Source organism: Ylistrum balloti, unplaced genomic scaffold, assembly GCF_031769215.1.
Source record: "Ylistrum balloti isolate Yb309-2 unplaced genomic scaffold, AGI_CSIRO_Ybal_v1 Utg370760, whole genome shotgun sequence".
Taxonomy (NCBI): Eukaryota; Metazoa; Mollusca; class Bivalvia; order Pectinida; family Pectinidae; genus Ylistrum; species Ylistrum balloti.
This window is the reverse complement of record NW_026782446.1, coordinates 455,595-474,531: the sequence shown is the minus strand read 5'-3', so window position 1 is coordinate 474,531 and position 18,937 is coordinate 455,595. Positions and strand designations below refer to the sequence as shown.

At 35.7% G+C, this 18,937-nt stretch overlaps 2 protein-coding genes across 4 annotated transcripts in view; one reads left to right on the top strand and one right to left on the bottom strand.

Annotated features, from left to right (window-relative positions):
• Nucleotides 1-18,937, bottom strand: part of LOC132558148 (frizzled-5-like) — a 111,738-nt gene that overhangs the window by 57,544 nt on the left and 35,257 nt on the right. For all 3 annotated transcript variants that reach the window (XM_060222678.1, XM_060222677.1, XM_060222680.1), the window contains exon 2: nt 6,058-6,142. The gene's annotated coding sequence lies outside the window, so the exon portion shown is untranslated. The remainder of the gene's footprint in view (nt 1-6,057; nt 6,143-18,937) is intronic.
• On the top strand, nt 14,264-17,892 carry LOC132558147 (uncharacterized). Its single transcript, XM_060222676.1, has 3 exons — nt 14,264-14,330; nt 14,426-16,294; nt 17,831-17,892. Exons 1-3 carry the CDS (start codon nt 14,264-14,266, stop codon nt 17,890-17,892), a joined length of 1,998 nt encoding a protein of 665 aa, XP_060078659.1.

The window sequence follows — 18,937 nt, the reverse complement described above, 5'->3', positions numbered from 1 at the left end:
ACAATTGTTTACCTTCCTTGTTTAAAGATATTTAGGGTAATCATTCTTGTTGGAGTATTGGTTACAAGCCTGTAAGGTCATCTCCAGTCAGTTTAGAGGTCAGAGGTCACTGGTAAGGTACATATTAAATCAAAGACACCCATTTATATTGCTGATAAGTTTATTTCAAGGAGACTTTGAACAATGTTAAATTGGCTTTTTGAAAGCAAATGTTACACTTACGTGTAATTTGATATAAACAATTAAACATAAAAAATCTCCTTTTAAAAGGTATTTTGAAAGGCTATAATTTAAATTCTGTTATTTAGAGTATGATTGACAATCACAGATGTCAGTTATTCATATGTTATTCTCAGAAGAAAATCAAATAATTTTCCTTTTTTTTAAAGATTTTATCAAAAAAAAAAAAATATATATATATATATATATATATACATATATAGGAATACAGTTTCCTTCTTCTGATTATAAATATTCATTCATTCTTGACTGTCGACGTCATGTGACAGGCCTTAGTCAAGTAGTCACCAACCATTTATAGGAGACATCACTTCAAAATGGCCCTTCCTGTTGATTGAGTGATAAATCCAGCAAACAAAAAAAGAAAAAAGAAAAAAAACCCAAAATTTACTTAATTTGGAAATCTGTACTTAAAGGAATCAGATGATACAAACTTGATTACTAAATTTAATTGAAAGTTCACGAGTTACGTGATTAAATGAATTACACCATTAGGAACTCTTTGTACAAGGGTTTAGTATCGAACTTTTTCCATTGGAGGACTTTCAATTGACAGAAAAATAGTTTTAAGATTGTTCTCATCAGTAAAACAGAGTTGACAAATTTCAGAGAGACCTTTAAAATCCTAAAGACGCCCACTTAGAGCAATAGACAAGGAATAAACAACCCTACTCTTGTGGTTGACATATTTTTGCTTGATTTTAAAATTCTGATAAACAGTCCTAACAATACACCGAGTATTTCTTAAGTTCTGTTTACCAATTACTGAATCTTCAGTGAAGTATAGACCGTAACTTCTGTAATAATTCCTGTATCAGAGAAAGATTTGGCTATACCAGGTGTTGTGGTCCCTTTTTGATGTGACTTCCCTTTCCTGGCAAAATTGCCAGAAATCAATGTCATTGTAATGCGTTATTACGGGGACAGTTTCACATAGCGATTTCAAACTGACATATCTTGAAAATGCATTCACTGTTTATTGTTGGATTTTTAATGAATTTCGATCTTGTACGTAATGAGTTCTTTTCACATGGAAAATTAATTTTGCACCTAGGTTGACTTTTGAAAATTTTGATAATCAAGAAAAGTTTATTGAACTTTGAGATGTGTTTCAATCTGACATCAAAGTAAATTACTAATTGTTGAATTTATTTAAATAAAATATTTCCAATTTACAATACATTATCATTTTTCGTATTTGACAATGAAGGATTGGCCACATATATTGTACTACCTTAATTCAGATTTATTGATAAAACTTCTACGCGTTGAATCACCAGAGAGGAGTCAAATTGAAGTCATTACATTTCCCTGAATTTTTCTCATCACTTTTTCAGATCTGGTCATATCCTGCACAGTCTGTTGATCATATGACTAAAAATGACAAAATTATTTCATCCATTGTCAGAGAACTCAAGAAGGATGCTGTTTTACAAAAATTATGGGATATATATTTATGTAAGCAATGCATCTTAATGCATATTTGATGAATTATCAACAGCATAATGGTGATTTTAAACGTCGTTTTAGTTATTTGTTTGTTTATTCATGCAGGAACTTTGCTGGACATAAAAATCAATCAGAGACAGAAAATCAATAACTGATATTGTGTTATGTTACTCGTTCGTTATTGCACCGAATGCATTTTCAGGTGAGTGTTATTAATTTTTTTTAAACGGATGTTCAAGATTTTACAACGATAACAAAGACAACAACCACATGTTAATGTGAAATCAATAAAAGTTTTGTTGTCCGTGTATAATTATTGAATCTCTACCATTTTGCTTTTAATGTTTTTTTTTTGTCATGTAATTGTATTGTGGCATATTAATGAACCATTTTGTGATACAGTTGACAAAATTACCAGCTGTTTCTATACTTTAATTAGAAGGCATCCTTATATTGGAAAATGTAACAATAGAGATTGTTAATTGCCCTGTACTAAGTGACCTGTGTGTTACACTGCTGTAAGCTTGATCCTGTTAGTCAGGCTCCGAAGCATATTTGATTGTGAATCCTTTTCCTTAATTGATTGATGCTTGTGCAAATATCTTCATTGTGAAAACTTCAAAATAATAATTCAATCTAAAACGATATATTTTAGTATAGACTGGCAACCAGCCTCTAAGTTTTTGTTGAGAAATATGTGCCACATATTTCTACACACTTATCTCCCCTTTAACTTTGAAAATCTTCTTCAAGACTGTATTATGCTGAAATTATGGTCAAAAATTGATTTAACAAAAGTATAAATTTTTTAAGGAAGAGTTGACAAAACTCATTTGAATTTATGTGTCATTTAATCTTTTAACAGTAAGGATGTATTTCAAACCCAGGGCCTGAGGTATAACACATGTAAGATATTGCTAAGGTTTCAAAATAGTTAAATTTCAACAGTGCTTTAGTCAAAATTACGTCAGTGAATTTTGTTACCCCCTCTCCCCCTCCCCTCACACCCACGTAACTATGTTTTCATGTGAGGGACTTGTACTGCGTGCTGTTTTCAAATATAATGCACTGATACACTGGAATTTATTGCAGATAGTAAATCTTACCATAGTTTAACCTTTGGAAGCTTTATTTCATGGGAATAACTCCGTTCTATTACATTATATAGTGATGTAATGGAACTTTTCGTGACTTTTAAATGTTAGATTTATACGAGGCTCAGACATGCCAAGAGACTATACTGATAACTCATTTGACATGTTGATATCCAATTGGTTAATTGTTTTAGGTAGTGGGGTTTGATTGGTTCATTTTAAATATCTGATTGGTTAATTTGTCAGGATCAGGCTAATTTGATTGGTTAATTTGTCTTAATAGCCACATTTGATTGGCTAATTTGCCTGGATAGCCATGCCAACCGAGAGGTGACGTGAATTTGACAGGAACAAGATGGGACAGCTTTAAATTCTGATGCATGTGGTTGGCATCTCTCAACCTGTCAGTGCTAACCTAACTGGTGACACAGACATTAAGGGGTAAGGTGATCGCCTGGCAGATCCTCTCTATAATACACACACTCTCTGTTGAAATGTATCATATTTAGATAAAAAATGTCTTTTTCTGTTATGTCACCCTTTCTAACCTAAATTCATCATTAATGATACTATCTCTGTATCCCTGGTATTTCTCTAAGAATTTGTGTAGACACAAACACACGTAGCCGTGAAGGGGTGAATGTTCCTTTACTACCATAACTAGTATAATAGGTGCACCTGCTACTATAAGCAAAATATCACCGTTTACTGGGAAAGAAGATAGGTCTACTTCATCAAAGGCTGGTAATTCAAGTGAGCTTTGATTTGACTGAGCTATCATGACTAGCCATGAAATATCATAGCTGACATTTTGAAATTGATTTTAAATTCAAATATGGTTTTCATCTCACTCAGTTTCAAGTCTAAACATACTTACTGTGAAAATTTCCTAGTAAAAAATACCCTTGTATTAGTAATGTTTGATTTTGTGACAATTTGAAAATTTCCATGAGATTTCCGGTGGGTAGCAATGTTGGACGAGGAAACTTTTTGTTTATATCATTTATCTAAATGTTCTGTAGGCTGATGTGTTTTCAGTTTCTGTTTTGCTATTAATTCACCTGTCAATATCACATATAATTACATGTAAATAAAATGAGAGAAAAGATCCTGTTTATAAAGAATAAAGGTCATACAATGGTGAGATTCATTATCTCTCTTGAGATCTCATTTCAAAATCTGTTTAATCCTTTTTTGAAAATTGACCCTTTTCCTGCAGAATAAATAGATTTGGGTTTTCAAAAACTGATAAAACAATCCTGAAATTTATTTTGTTTGATATTTTGCCCACTTTAGACCAAGGGTTTTTATTTCATAAAACAGCCCCTGAAGAGAAAATGTGTGGGAAAATATAAAAAATCAAAACAACAATTTAGATGCAGATTGTAAGAAACCTGCCAAGCGTTGGGCACCATATTTGTCAACAAGCTATTAACTCCATAGTGATTGATGTCAGAAGTTGATTTTGAAACCAGATTTGGACAGATTGTGTGCTAACAGACACGTCACAAGCTTCCACTAACAGGTAATACCTGTCTAAAGTTCAATCTACCTGTACAGGTAGAAAATAGGTAACATGTGTAAGGTGCCAGTGTCACACAGGTATGTCGTTCTCCACTACATGACAGATTCATTCATTCGGGTGGGAACCATATATTGTACTATAGTCTCCGATTTATTTGTTAGCTTTATGCATTAACATTTACCTTTGATAAGTTTCCTTTGTTCTTTAATGTAACACTAATACTTCTTACTTTGAAAATATGTTTTTGACAGCAATGGCCTTGACCTTTATTTAGATTTGTCCTCAATAATTATTATACGATTAGGGTTGTTTCTGTAATTGAGATTTTATTCCACAAACTTTCAAGCCAATGTTTATTTTTTTTAAAGTTTCTGAAATTTTCAGTTAGCTCTGTAATAAGTAATACATAGATTTAGTTATCAGTTTTTTTAATATTTAAATTAGTTTTTTCTGTTCTCTAGAAAAGTCTCAATAATAAATCTAAAATTTTAGGATGTTTAATTCCTTTAAAACATTTGGAAGCTAACAAAACATAATTAGCTTAATTAAAAACGGTATTCACAAGTGTTGACACAGATTGTACTCCAGTTATATTGGACGCCCCCTGATAAAAAGATATATAAACTATATTATTGTTGTCATTTTTGAAAATATTTTACTCTTTGTTTATGTGAACGGTTTGAAATTAGCTGTAAATGGCTGAGAAGATTGACAGCTGACAGAAATTTTGTATTCAGTAAAAAACTGACACCTGACACCGAGCGACCTTTAATGATGACCTTGCACTTAATACGTCTTGTACTCACGGGACTTGACAAGTACACAATAGTATCAGCGGCGGGTAAAATCTCTCGGCTCTAGTTACCGACGGTTACCACAGAGTAGGAGGAGCATAAAGGGGGACAACCCCTCTATTTGTATAGACTCGATCCATCAGGCATGTAGTGCAAAGAATCAATGCTATTATTAACAACGATTATGTTTTCAAAATTGAATTTTGATACATCATTAGTTTCAATTAGTTCCTGTAGGAGATTAGGATATTGATGTGTGCTAATACACATCAGACAAGGATTGGAGGAAGGTGTGGATGGCCTGGGTTAGGAGATGTATCGTTGTAGGGTTTTATTTGATTGTTACACATCAGTGTACACTAGACACATGGATACTGATTTCTGATCTGATACTACAAGGGTGGCTTTTACACTACACACCCTGACTGTTGGTCTGGCAGGCCTATAGATCCCTATTGGTCATCAGGCGGGGGTTCCTTTGTTATCCTATCACAAATTTAACGTGGTGCTCAGTCATTTTACTATTTCTCTGATAACTTAAGGGTCACTGCATCTGTTGTTCATCGATCATCAAAACAAAACATAATCCTGAATCCTGTACATTCTTATCTCTATCTTCATATCTGCCAGTGTATATTTCCTAATTGGTAGAGAAATTTTGAAACAGGAATATTGAGTTGAATAAAGAAATGTATTTTAGATAATTCATTTTTATAAGGTTTTATCAATGTTCTGTTGTGATCTTGATTCTTGGATTTGTTTAAATAATGATTTTGTTTTGTCTCTTTTTCTTTTATTTTATTAACAAATTTTAAAGTAAATATGTGAATCAGCTTTCCTGCATCATTTCTAAATTAAGTACATATATCTTGTTTTTTTAGTATGGTGTATAGTAATAAAATTTGTTGCGTTGTTTGTACTTTGTTAGTCAGTCTTAACTATGTAACAATATTACCTTTCTAGAAGAACTCTTTTCTTTGGGTTGTTTGGACGATTTTGGTCTTATGCTTCACATAAACACTTTTCTCGAGTCAACCAATCTGAAAACATGAAAATCAAAAATTGTATGAAATGAAAAAACAATTCATTGAATTAAGTTAAATCTGGTATGTTTTTTCCAGCTGAAACTGAAAGACAATAGAGATTCATAAAATATGTGCTGAAAATTGGAAGGAAAGGGAGATAATTGGATTATCTCTAAGGGGATTATATCCCCTTTAATTATCTCCCTTTACCCAACAGCTTTCCTCAATTAATTAGGGTACTTAATATGATAGTTTCACATAACAGTAGACAGATTTTAACTGAATTTATATTATTACTTTGAAAAATTCAGTCTTGGAAATCTTTCTTTGTAAAAATGATTCATAACCTGAAAGTTTTGTGTGATAAAGGACATATGACATTTCTGATGTAACAATAAGGCATGTATTCTTCATACCACTTTTACATTCTAAAACCAAGCTAAAATTTAAGTGGTGACAGATATTACCAGTTAGTCACATGTATTTTCAAACCAGCTGCAGGGTTCAGAATATTTGTCAGTGTTTGAATTCCAGTTTGTTGGTAGGCGTGGGTTAGAACCATGTGGTGTACATGACATTATTGGAACCAGATTAAGTAGGGGTGAAAGAGTTGCATTTAACAACGTGTCAAGCGTTTGAAGTATCTCTGAGATATTCAGATGCTTCAGTAAATTATATGTAAGGCAATTATTATGGATGCCTAGATTTATCATACCGATAATTAGTCAGAGGTAATGCAATTAAATTTAACTGATACAAATCAGGTACGTTTATGGTACAGCCAGATTTCTGGAGTAGATCACATTGTTCATAATGATCCGATTCTTCTTCTCTTTCAAGGAATCTAATTTCAGTTTAAATACCAGAAATGTGTATATATAAATCAATCCAGTTACTTAATACAGATGAGAACCCGTTGAAAACATTAATGGTAAGACTATTAATTTTCCTTTCAAAAGATTGGCTGTATTAAATTTTACATTGGTTTGGTTCATTGAGATCTTGTCTTTAACGTTTAGTTTAAATAGGTGTTAAAGATATTCAACATTTGTTTTAAGATGGTTAGCTTAAATGTCTTAAATGATTTACTAACAGACAATTATCACTGTTTTTATCATGTATTGATTAATGATAAAAAACAGAGTGCTGTTAAAAGAAATTCTATATTAAGTGTATGGGGCAAGCTAGCAAGGCTCTCTCCGTTAGATGGAAGAGTGGTGTTTTATGGGTAGAAAATCTGTTAAAACCTTATCATGCTGTTACATGTATACTCTACTGCTAGGCGGAGTGTAGGAGGCGGGGCAGTAGCTTTGTCAGGACGAAAACTGTAAATCTTATGAACACAAATTAAATGGCTTGTTAAAATCTACTAATTCTTGTCAGTGGTTTAGTTTTAGTAATGTTGTATCAGTAGAGTTATCTTTCCTGTTTTAAATTCAAACTGTAAATATCTTTCATTAAATTATAATAAAATCTGGTGGAGGGGAAGTTAATTTTAATGATGAAGATGAACACCTAAAAATTGTTTTTGTTTGTAATGAAATGCTCATTGTGTTAGCTTTAATCTTAGGACATTAACTGACCTCTTAATATCTCTTGCCCATATGAAATTTAGTAATTCTGATTTCCTATCTGTAACACAAGTTAAAACGACAGATACTGGAGAAAATTTACAAGTACATAGAGTTAAAGTGGTCTATTTTAAAAGATTCATTATCAATGAGGAAGAAAAGTTAGTTTGTTTCTAAATCACTCGGGTGTACTTCATAGAATATCATAAATGGGTCAGGATAGCTCACATCACACACCTTACTGTGTCAAGGCTACAGGCATGACATTACCTCATTTGCTCTAGTCAATGTGTAATGGTCCTCCCTTATGTTGTTCAGTGTTTTACCTACAAGTTACACACATTCCACACCCAAAGAAATGTCACTGGTAACCATCATTACAATATCATAATTGGGAATTACATTCATAGCTTACATAAATGTCATCTTCATTAGTATGGTAAAAGTGTTATTGAATAAAATTTACATAAAATTAAACAGAAAGCGATCAAAAGTCGGTAAATGAAATAAAAAAAGCAGAACATTCTTGGATCAATTTCTTTGCTCCAGGAGGTTGATTTTGACTGAATCTTTGGATGTACACGTTATGCAAGTAGAAGCATTTGTTACCATTTTCAGTCCCAAATATTACCTGCGCACAATATGTAGGAACGCACATTACACAGGTTTTTACGGTATTATATATAAAGATTTCACTACAACTTCATTAAACATTAAGTCATTTACCAGCAGCAGTATTTAAAGCTACTTATTTCTGTTTATATGTTACCATGGTAATGACTCCATAACCTTTTGTAATTATGATAATAGTTATACACGGATAATGATAGCCTTTCTCGTGTCTGTAGTTATATCTATAACATTGTGAATGAAGGACTCCCTTGCAACTTCATCATATCACACACTGGTCTTGAAGTTTTCAGTTTTTAAAATGCATAAACAAAATAAAGTTGGTTTGAAATATGATCCTTTTGCCAAACTTTTCAAACTTTTGAATTTTTCTCTACTGGAATCTCAATAGAATAAACGTTGGAATTTTGTATTTATCAAGTGATATATATGTGAAATATTAGAATTTCTTTTTATTTTCTTGCTGTAGAGAGAATGAAACAGTAGGCTGATAAATGATGGTAGTTTCAGCCAGGAAACTAAATGTTTTTATGATTTTGTCTGTAAACTTCGTAACAGAAAAAGGTAATCTGTATTTTTATGAAGAAAACTATAAATGTAATTAACTTTCTATTATGTTTAGGTTACTGGTGGATAACTACTAGTGAATGTTTGAATTTCACCAGTTATTCAATTTACCGCAGGTGAATTGTAGTTATTCATCAATAAGGTAAACAAAAAAGGAAATTAATCCTTAAACATAATGTGTTATAATAGTCAGTGATCATTTCTATATACAGATTGACAGATGGTATTTCCTGTACACAGGTGAAACAGACTTATCCCATGAGTTACTGTCCAGACGAAGAACATACCTGGAGGCCAAGGAGTGCTGCAACATGTTGCAGGTGCAAACATGATGGACATGTGAATGTAAGACCTAATTGTTAACTGCTGTACCTACTGTATATATAATAACCTGGACAGGTGACTCAGTGTCCAGCCACACTACAGGCATACCTGACAAATTGTCAGCAATGTTACCACAAATTCACTGAGGACAAACCTTGTAGCTGTAGGTGTTGAAATATCTTTACAAGGCTTACCACAAAGCATCAATAACATCAAATTATTGGGTTTATCAGACTGACATTAAAATGATCAAACTAGAAACTTTGGTTAAAAAGATTGATGTAAAACAATGATTGAGAAGACTCTACAGCATTGTGGAATGGTATATTTAAATCTTGTCTCAGACTTATCTGTATATCTAACATGTTGACTATTCTCTATAGTGGATCTGTTGTATACTGACAAAATATTTAGCTGCTTTCTCTTTAATGGAACTCATTTCTGCAAAGCATCAAGTAAAGGGGAGATAACTCATAATCTCCCTCACTAGGGTAGTCACTCAGACACTAAAGCTAAAAGTGTTGTTGCATCAAGGACAACATTAATAAAAAGAGGAGAGTTCTAAAATCACCTCGTAAAATCATGCAGGGATTTCCTCATAGTAAAAAGTTTGTTTTTTAGTGTTTATAAAGAGTCGGGATAACTGATAGAAATAGCATCTAATAATGTGCAACCATTCCTATCCTGTCCCTTACCTAGGTATTCACTGATGTCTGTTTATTTAAGGATCAAATTTTAGTCCATTTCATGCAGAGGTTAAATATGACAATAACTTGGATCAGTGTACAGTGTATGTTACAGGATTTTAAGGTCAAAGTCAAGGTCACTGTGCTCTCTAGAGAAACATTTTCAGGAAGTTAATGTTTTCCTTTTTTACATTTTTCTTAAGGTTCTAACTGAGTTATAATTCCAGTTTCAACCAATAAAGTGAGATTTTCTGACAAATTTGGAAAACAATCCGACATTTTCATCAGTTCGGGAAAAAAATGCTAAGCTGACATAATTTGGGCAGTGAAAATTTTCTGGTTTTGACAAAATATCACGGAAAACCTATCATCTAGCCATTACTGTTACGATATCAATTACAGCTATTCATGTGACTTAAGTTACACAGGAACAGGATTAATTATAAAATAGGTGTTGTATTTTGTGTTCTATGTTTTTTATGTTACTAGCTGGTATAATTTTCAGTTTGGTGAGGAGGCGTGTCTGTCAAAACAATATATATACCAGTATATAATATTTGGGTTAGTAAGTATCAGGTAAATTTGATCACCTATATCATGTACCATTCGTTAATACCTGTTTGTTAGAAACCTATATTTGTAAGAAAGTATCAGGTGCAATATATTTATAAATTAATTTGATAAATTTTGACACACATTGTCACCAGTAAAGAAATAAAAGGCAATTTTACAAAATATCATAATTTATCAAAATGTTGACTGCAAGTTCAAAAATGAAAGTTGGCCTAGAATATTTGAGGCTGTATATATTAATTCTCTGCTGCATATTCAGATACCACAATACCTGTGTTAATTAATTAATGCTTATTTGTGATGTATTTGAAATGACACATGCAATGTATTAATGATAATATTGTATTAATATTATTCATAGAATGACTGGTAATGATAATATACCAGAGATATATATGTCTATATAGCCTCATAAAACATCACTGTCTTACCTTATCTGTGCTGGGACCTGTCCAGGTAACACCATATACAATTATTCTCTCCCTAAGTAATGATATCAGACACAACCATACCACTATATATGTCAGTTTCCTGTTTAACCTGTTGTCCAGTTTCCTGTGGTCAGTGGTCAGTTTCATGTCCAGTGTCTAGTTAAACCATCAACATGACATGCATGACTATTTACTATCTATGATTTATGGGAAGATGAAGACATCATAGGATGACCTTGTCCAGGTAAATTTTGTTACTAGGGACAAGGTCACCATACTCATTAATAATGGTTTAGGCCAGGTGATGAAGTATCACTAACTGTCTACATCTCTATATATTCTGACAGTTGGCAAAGTTCTCATCTTTTTCTGTTGGATGTTAAACTTCATCCTCGAACATATGTCATTGTGTTTGAATAATTCTGTTTGCATTGTTGAGAAAGACATGAAATTTGAAACTACTGTTATACAAAGGTTTGGGTCCATAGGCACTTTGTCCTATCATTGGTGATACAAATGTCATTAATATCCTGTTAATATCACAAGAGAGACTGTTAATATCACAAGAGAGACTGTTGATATCACAAGACCGAGTATTAATAATACAAGACAAACTGTTAATATCACAATACAGACTGGTAATATCACAAGACCAACTATTAATAATACAAGACAGACTGTTGATGTCACAAGACAGACTGTTAATATCACAATACAGACTGGTAATATTAACAAGACAGACTTAATATCACAAGACAGACTTAATATCACAAGACAGACTGTTAATATCACAAAGACTGATTTTTTATATCACAGTGAGAACTATCAGTATTATAATAACTCATTGTCACCAGCATGTTATAATAACTGTTGTTACTAGGATATCATCATTCTAGTAAAAACAATCAGGTGACCAGGAAGAAATTAATGTATTTGGAGGGTTTGGTGTTAGATATGACTATAGAGTAAAAATATGTCACATTTGATACAATGATTACTAATACTTATTCCTAATATTATAATTAAATTCTGTGAGTAATTAAGACTAGATGGTCAAACTTAATTATAATACTGAGTTTTAACAGATCCTGGTAGATCAAGATTAAGAGAAATTTGTATGGTCGTTCTGTGATTGATAGAATACATATGGTACCTTGGCTCTCTGTTTAAGAACCTGACATTATAGTGGTTCAAACAAGATTAATACAGTGGATGATGTCAATGAACTATATAACAATAGTCCACTGCATGGTTAACAATTTAATCAATGTGGATGTCTTTGCTTTAAAAACAAATACGTGCAGTTTTGCTCAGATTGCTTGTATGTAATGGCCAATTAGGTCTGTATTACATGTTTATACTTAGTAATTTTATATGGGGCATATAGTACTACTTCTCTCTGGCTGTCACGAGAACTTCTCCATATTTACTTCTGCAGAGGATTATATACTAGTGTGAATGTTGTTGGGAGGATAGGGGTTGGTCTTAGAGTCACTTTCTCGTTGAATATGTAGTTGGAAGGAGCCATGAAAAACATCCTGCTAGCACTGTGGTTCGAACTAGAGACCCTTCAGTGTATAGCCGGACTATCTACCGCTCAACTAAATGGAAATTTTCACTTAGAGGATAGAAAGGCAACATGCACTCTGAAATTACACATATATATCGTTTTTAACATGGGCATCTCCCGGTATAGGAGGTGAGAGATCACCTGTACTATAGACTGATATGGGAGGTGAGAGATCACCTGTACTATAGACTGGTATGTGAGGTGACAGATCACCTGTATATAGACTGGTATGGGAGGTGAGAGATCACCTGTATATAGACTGGTACGGGAGGTGAGAGATCACTTGTATATAGATTGGTATGGGAGGTGAGAGATCACCTGTATATAGACTGGTATGGGAGGTGAGAGATCACCTGTATATAGACTGGTACGGGAGGTGAGAGATCACTTGTATATAGATTGGTATGGGAGGTGAGAGATCACCTGTACTATAGACTGGTATGGGAGGTGAGAGATCACCTGTACTATAGACTGGTATGGGAGGTGAGAGATCACCTGTATATAGACTGGTATGGGAGGTGAGAGATCACCTGTATATAGACTGGTATGGGAGGTGAGAGATCACCTGTATATAGACTGGTATGGGAGGAGAGAGATCACCAGTAAAAAATACAGTAAAGGAATGTAATAGAAAACAGTAATATAGACTGGTATGGGAGGTGAGAGATCACCTGTATATAGACTGGTATGGGAGGTGAGAGATCACCTGTATATAGACTGGTATGGGAGGTGAGAGATCACCTGTATATAGACTGGTATGGGAGGTGAGAGATCACCTATAGACTGGTATGGGAGGTGAGAGATCACCTGTATATAGACTGGTATGGGAGGTGAGAGATCACCTGTATATAGACTGGTATGTATATAGACTGGTATGGGAGGTGAGAGATCACCTGTATATAGACTGGTATGGGAGGTGAGAGATCACCTGTACTATAGACTGGTATGGGAGGTGAGAGATCACCTGTATATAGACTGGTATGGGAGGTGAGAGATCACCTGTATATAGACTGGTATGGGAGGTGAGAGATCACCTGTATATAGACTGGTATGGGAGGTGAGAGATCACCTGTATATAGACTGGTATGGGAGGTGAGAGATCACCTGTACTATAGACTGGTATGGGAGGTGAGAGATCACCTGTATATAGACTGGTATGGGAGGTGAGAGATCACCTGTACTATAGACTGGTATGGGAGGTGAGAGATCACCTGTATATAGACTGGTATGGGAGGTGAGAGATCACCTGTACTATAGACTGGTATGGGAGGTGAGAGATCACCTGTACTATAGACTGGTATGGGAGGTGAGAGATCACCTGTACTATAGACTGGTATGGGAGGTATGCTGTGTACATTAGGTGACAGGTTCCCCTCCTTTAACACAATCAAAAAAATTTACCAGGTAAACATTCCACCATTGTGAACCATTACAACACACATAAGATAAAAAACATAACCTGTTCCTTAATCAATAGTTCAACCAGGGACACTTACTTACAGTGAAGTCACAGGGATTTTAATATATATCAAAACCTCCTTATCTAGTCCAATATATTTGTCTGCAATGTAAAATATCATAATGATATACCATAAATGCCAGTAATCTATACAGTGAAAGGTTCAGGTATGTAGTGATTTCTCTCCAGCTTCCACACTTTTACTACAGACTACTATATAAAACAAACAAATAAATAACAACATCAAATACCTGGAGTATTAGATATATATCTGTAGAAAAATCTTACAAAAAAGTTCTGTTATCCTATCACTGTCATAACAGTCATGGCACAGGAGAAAACTGTTAGTCTCCATCATTGGAAGGTAGAAGGAAAGATTAAAAAGTATTCAGGTATTAAAAACACAATGTCCCAATGCTGTATCTTTGAAAAATCAGATGCATATTAATTTTCACACATGCTTGTGTAATGAACTGATATATTGAAGAATTCCAGCCATTAGACTTCATCCCCATACCCATTCTCTATCCGCATCCCCATCCCAATCCTCTGTCATCATCACCATCCCCATCTACTGTCCTCATCATCATCCCCATCCACTATCCGCATCCCCATCCCCATCCTCTGTCATCATCACCATCCCCATCTACTGTCCTCATCATCATCCCCATCTACTGTCCGCATCCCCATCCCCATCCTCTGTCATCATCACCATCCCCATCTACTGTCCTCATCATCATCCCCATCAACTGTCCGCATCCCCATCCCCATCCTCTGTCATCATCACCATCCCCATCTACTGTCCTCATCATCATCCCCATCAACTGTCCGCATCCCCATCCCCATCCTCTGTCATCATCACCATCCCCATCTACTGTCCTCATCATCATCCCCATCTACTGTCCTCATCATCATCCCCATCAACTGTCCGCATCCCCATCCCCATCCTCATCACCATTCCCATCCTCTGTCCTCATCACCATCCCCATCCACTGTCCTCATCACCATCCCCCTCCTCTGTCATCATCACCATCCCCATCTACTGTCCTCATCATCATCCCCATCCTCTATCCGCATCCCCATCCCCATCCTCTGTCCTCATCACCATCCCAATCCACTGTCCGCATCCCCATCCCCATCCTCTGTCATCATCACCATCCCCATCCACTGCCCTCATCATCATCCCCATCCACTATCCGCATCCCCATCCCCATCCACTGTCCTTATCACCATCCCCATCCTCTGTCTTCATCACCATCCCCATCCACTGTCCTCATCACCATCCCCATCCTCTGTCCTCATCACCATCCCCATCCACTGTCCTCATCACCATCCCCTACCACTGTCCTCATCATCATCCCCATCCACTGTCCTCATCACCATCCCCATCCTCTGTCCTCATCACCATCCCCATCCACTGTCCTCATCACCATCCCCATCCACTGTCCTCATCACCATCCCCCGCCACTGTCCTCATCACCATCTCCGTCCACTGTCCTCATCACCATCCCCATCCTCTGTCCTCATCACCATCCCCATCCACTGTCCTCATCACCATCCCCATCCTCTGTCCTCATCACCATCCCCATCAACTGTCCTCATCACCATCCTCATCCTCTATCCTCATCACCATCCCCATCCACTGTCCTCATCACCATCCCCATCCACTGTCCTCATCACCATCCCCATCCTCTGTCCTCATCACCATCCCCATCCACTATCCGCATCCCCATCCCCATCCTCTGTCATCATCACCATCCCCATCCTCTGTTCTCATCATCATCCCCATCCACTATCCGCATCCCCATCCACTGTCCTCATCACCATCCCCCTCCTCTGTCCTCATCACCATCCCCATTCTCTGTCCTCATCAACATCCCCATCCTCTGTCCTCATCACCATCCCCATCCACTGTCCTCATCACCATCCCCATCCTCTGTCCTCATCACCATCCCCATCCACTGTCCTCATCCCCATCCCCATCCTCTGTCCTCATCACCATCCCCATCCACTGTCCTCATCATCATCCCCATCCACTGCCCTCATCACCATCCCCGCCACTGTCCTCATCACCATCCCCATCCTCTGTCCTCATCACCATCCCCATCCACTATCCGCATCCCCATCCCCATCCTCTGTCATCATCACCATCCCCATCCTCTGTTCTCATCATCATCCCCATCCACTATCCGCATCCCCATCCACTGTCCTCATCACCATCCCCATCCTCTGTCCTCATCACCATCCCCATCCGCTGCCCTCATCACCATCCCCCGCCACTGTCCTCATTCCCATCCCCATCCTCTGTCATCATCCCCATCCCCATCCACTATCCGCATCCTCATCACCATCCACAGTCTTCATCATCATCCCCATCCACTGTCTTCATCCTCATCCTCATTCCCTTCCCCTCCCCCCCCCCCCCCCCCCCCCCCCCCTCCCCCCCCCCCCCCCCCCCCCCCCCCGCCACTGTCCTGAGAAAGACCATGCTCTCCTCCGTATATCAGTAAGTAAGATTTTCCATCAGGAAGGTGAAGTAACTTGATCAATTGTTTATAGAAGGTGATCAACTCCTGCTGGTGTTGAATGTGTTATTGATTATCAGTTGTGGTCCTTACATGTACCTGGATATAAACGTTACAGAGGTTCTGAGTACTACAACCAGAAAATGTCTTACACTACCACCAGGGACGCTTCATGGGCTGAAAATTCACTCATCCAAATTCCCTCATCATTTCTACAGACCATTTCACACAACCAATGTCCCTTACTGTTCCTAAAGACACAGACAAAGCCACCCCTTTTCAGACTGAGAGATAATTACCATGGCACACACATTACAGTCTATTACTTCATCGATACTTATAGAAAATTAATATGACATCCCTTGCTCTATTAATATGCATGGATTTTCATTACATGTAAACTTCTAGAAAATTAATATACCACCTCTGACCTGTATCTATGCTTTCATTTCATTTGTACTTCACAAAATCACAGGTGAAATATTCACTTACCTGTACTTTAAACAATTAAGACCAGGATGTAAGTATTCAACTTCTGACTTTGATTCAGTGGGTGGGCTTATTACAGGACAATTATAAAAATACAAAGTTATAAATCTAAATCGAGAGCGGTGATGTAAATTTAGGTGCCTCGATAATCCCTTTGGCCGATATATATATATATAGAGGGCTAATGTTACAGGTACAAAGTACTGGATGGCTTAACAAAAGGGTGTAGAAAAAAAGACATAGGCATCCCCAATTATCACTTAAGATTTTCATATGTACTTGGAGAAAAACCATAATCCATATGAATTGTGTATGAGCTGAGTACATGGGTGATGATTGATGGCAGAATGGAAGAAACAGCTTTTCACAATTCAAAATAAAGTTCTTTTCACTCAATGCCTTGTATACAGCCTTTGTATTTGTAACCTTTCCACTTGCTAAATCTATTCAGTACATGTATAGAAAATCGTGGCAATCAATTTTTTTGTATTTATAACTGTTTTAAAAAACTTTGACACACCACAGCCAATAAAAGTGTCATAACTTTGTCCAATTTTCTTGTTATTAAGTTTCTTTTCTGTTTTCGTCTCTTCTTTTAAAACTTGGACACATTAATCTCGATGTGGTTATATTATAGACGGGCTCGGAACACGAAACTCTCGATAATACACTGCTGACAATTATTGATAAATGAGAGATCACATTCATAGTCGTACCATCAGTGCTAAGAGAAGTGATGACCTGCATGTCACATTTGTTTAACATGTTTGAGAATCTGTGCAGTATGAAGGGGATAACCTTTCTAAACCGCCTCCATTCCAGACAAATTAAAACTTTATTAAGTTTGAAATCAAGTTCATGTATCCATTTATTAACAGGCGGATTCACAGCGTTGGATTTAATGTCTGTAGAGCTACAAGGATTTGGATTTTCTAAATGAAAAAGGAGTTATTGAAAATATTTAAATTCAACATTTAGATTTAAATAAAAAAGACAGAAAATTGATTCTTAATTAAATGAAATGAATTCACACCATTGTGGTTTTGACTGCATGTATCAATTTAACCAGAAATAAATGTTTGTGCTAACCTTGAACAGACAAATTATATTTATAAATTATGATAATAAGATAAAAATGTTACAAACTTAGCACTACTGACACAATGAATGACAATATTGTAAAATTAACACTTTTTAATTTTCTTAAAAAAGAAACAAGAAAGAAAAAGTAAGCAATTTTAAGATTAGTAATACCTATATCTGTACAGGTGTAGTTAACCACTAAGACAGGTACGATGGTTGTCATTCTCATGATGTACAAGACTGACACCTGTCAGATCTCGTACTCATCAGATGGACTGTCCTACATATGTCAGAAATTGTCGAGTTTACAAAATTTTATTAAATGTACGCAAAATGAAAATTTAACATCAGTGAAATATTAATTTACACAACCAAGCTTCTTTCTGGTTGTAGTTTTCAAGATTAAGATAAAAAGTTGTCTTGATATGTGATGCAGAATTCATGTACAAGCTGAAACTTTGAATTTTTAGGATTTGTTGTAAAAAAATTGACATGATTTCACGAGATTTTATAACTATGTTTATTAACAGTTAAAATTCCTCATTGCTTGGAACAACCTCAATGAAATCTCCAAAGATATTTTTTTTATAGGTATTTAACTGATATTTTTATCATCTAGCTGTCTGTAAATGTTTCTCAATGTTAATGAAGGAGAACAAATGTATGACTATATGAAGAAAACAGTATTACAGGTCAGTATCTTAATTACTGTGACAGGAAATTAGTTTTAAGTGTGATTAGTTTAATTCATTGTTTATGTATCAAACACAGATTGTTATGCCTATATAAACCTATATCTAGAGGTTTTAAGGAGACTATTTAGTTTCCTGCTCCGCTAAATCCTGCCAGGAAGTGTTGAATGTTATTTCTGACTGATATGTCATGAAAAAAGTTGTTGAGGC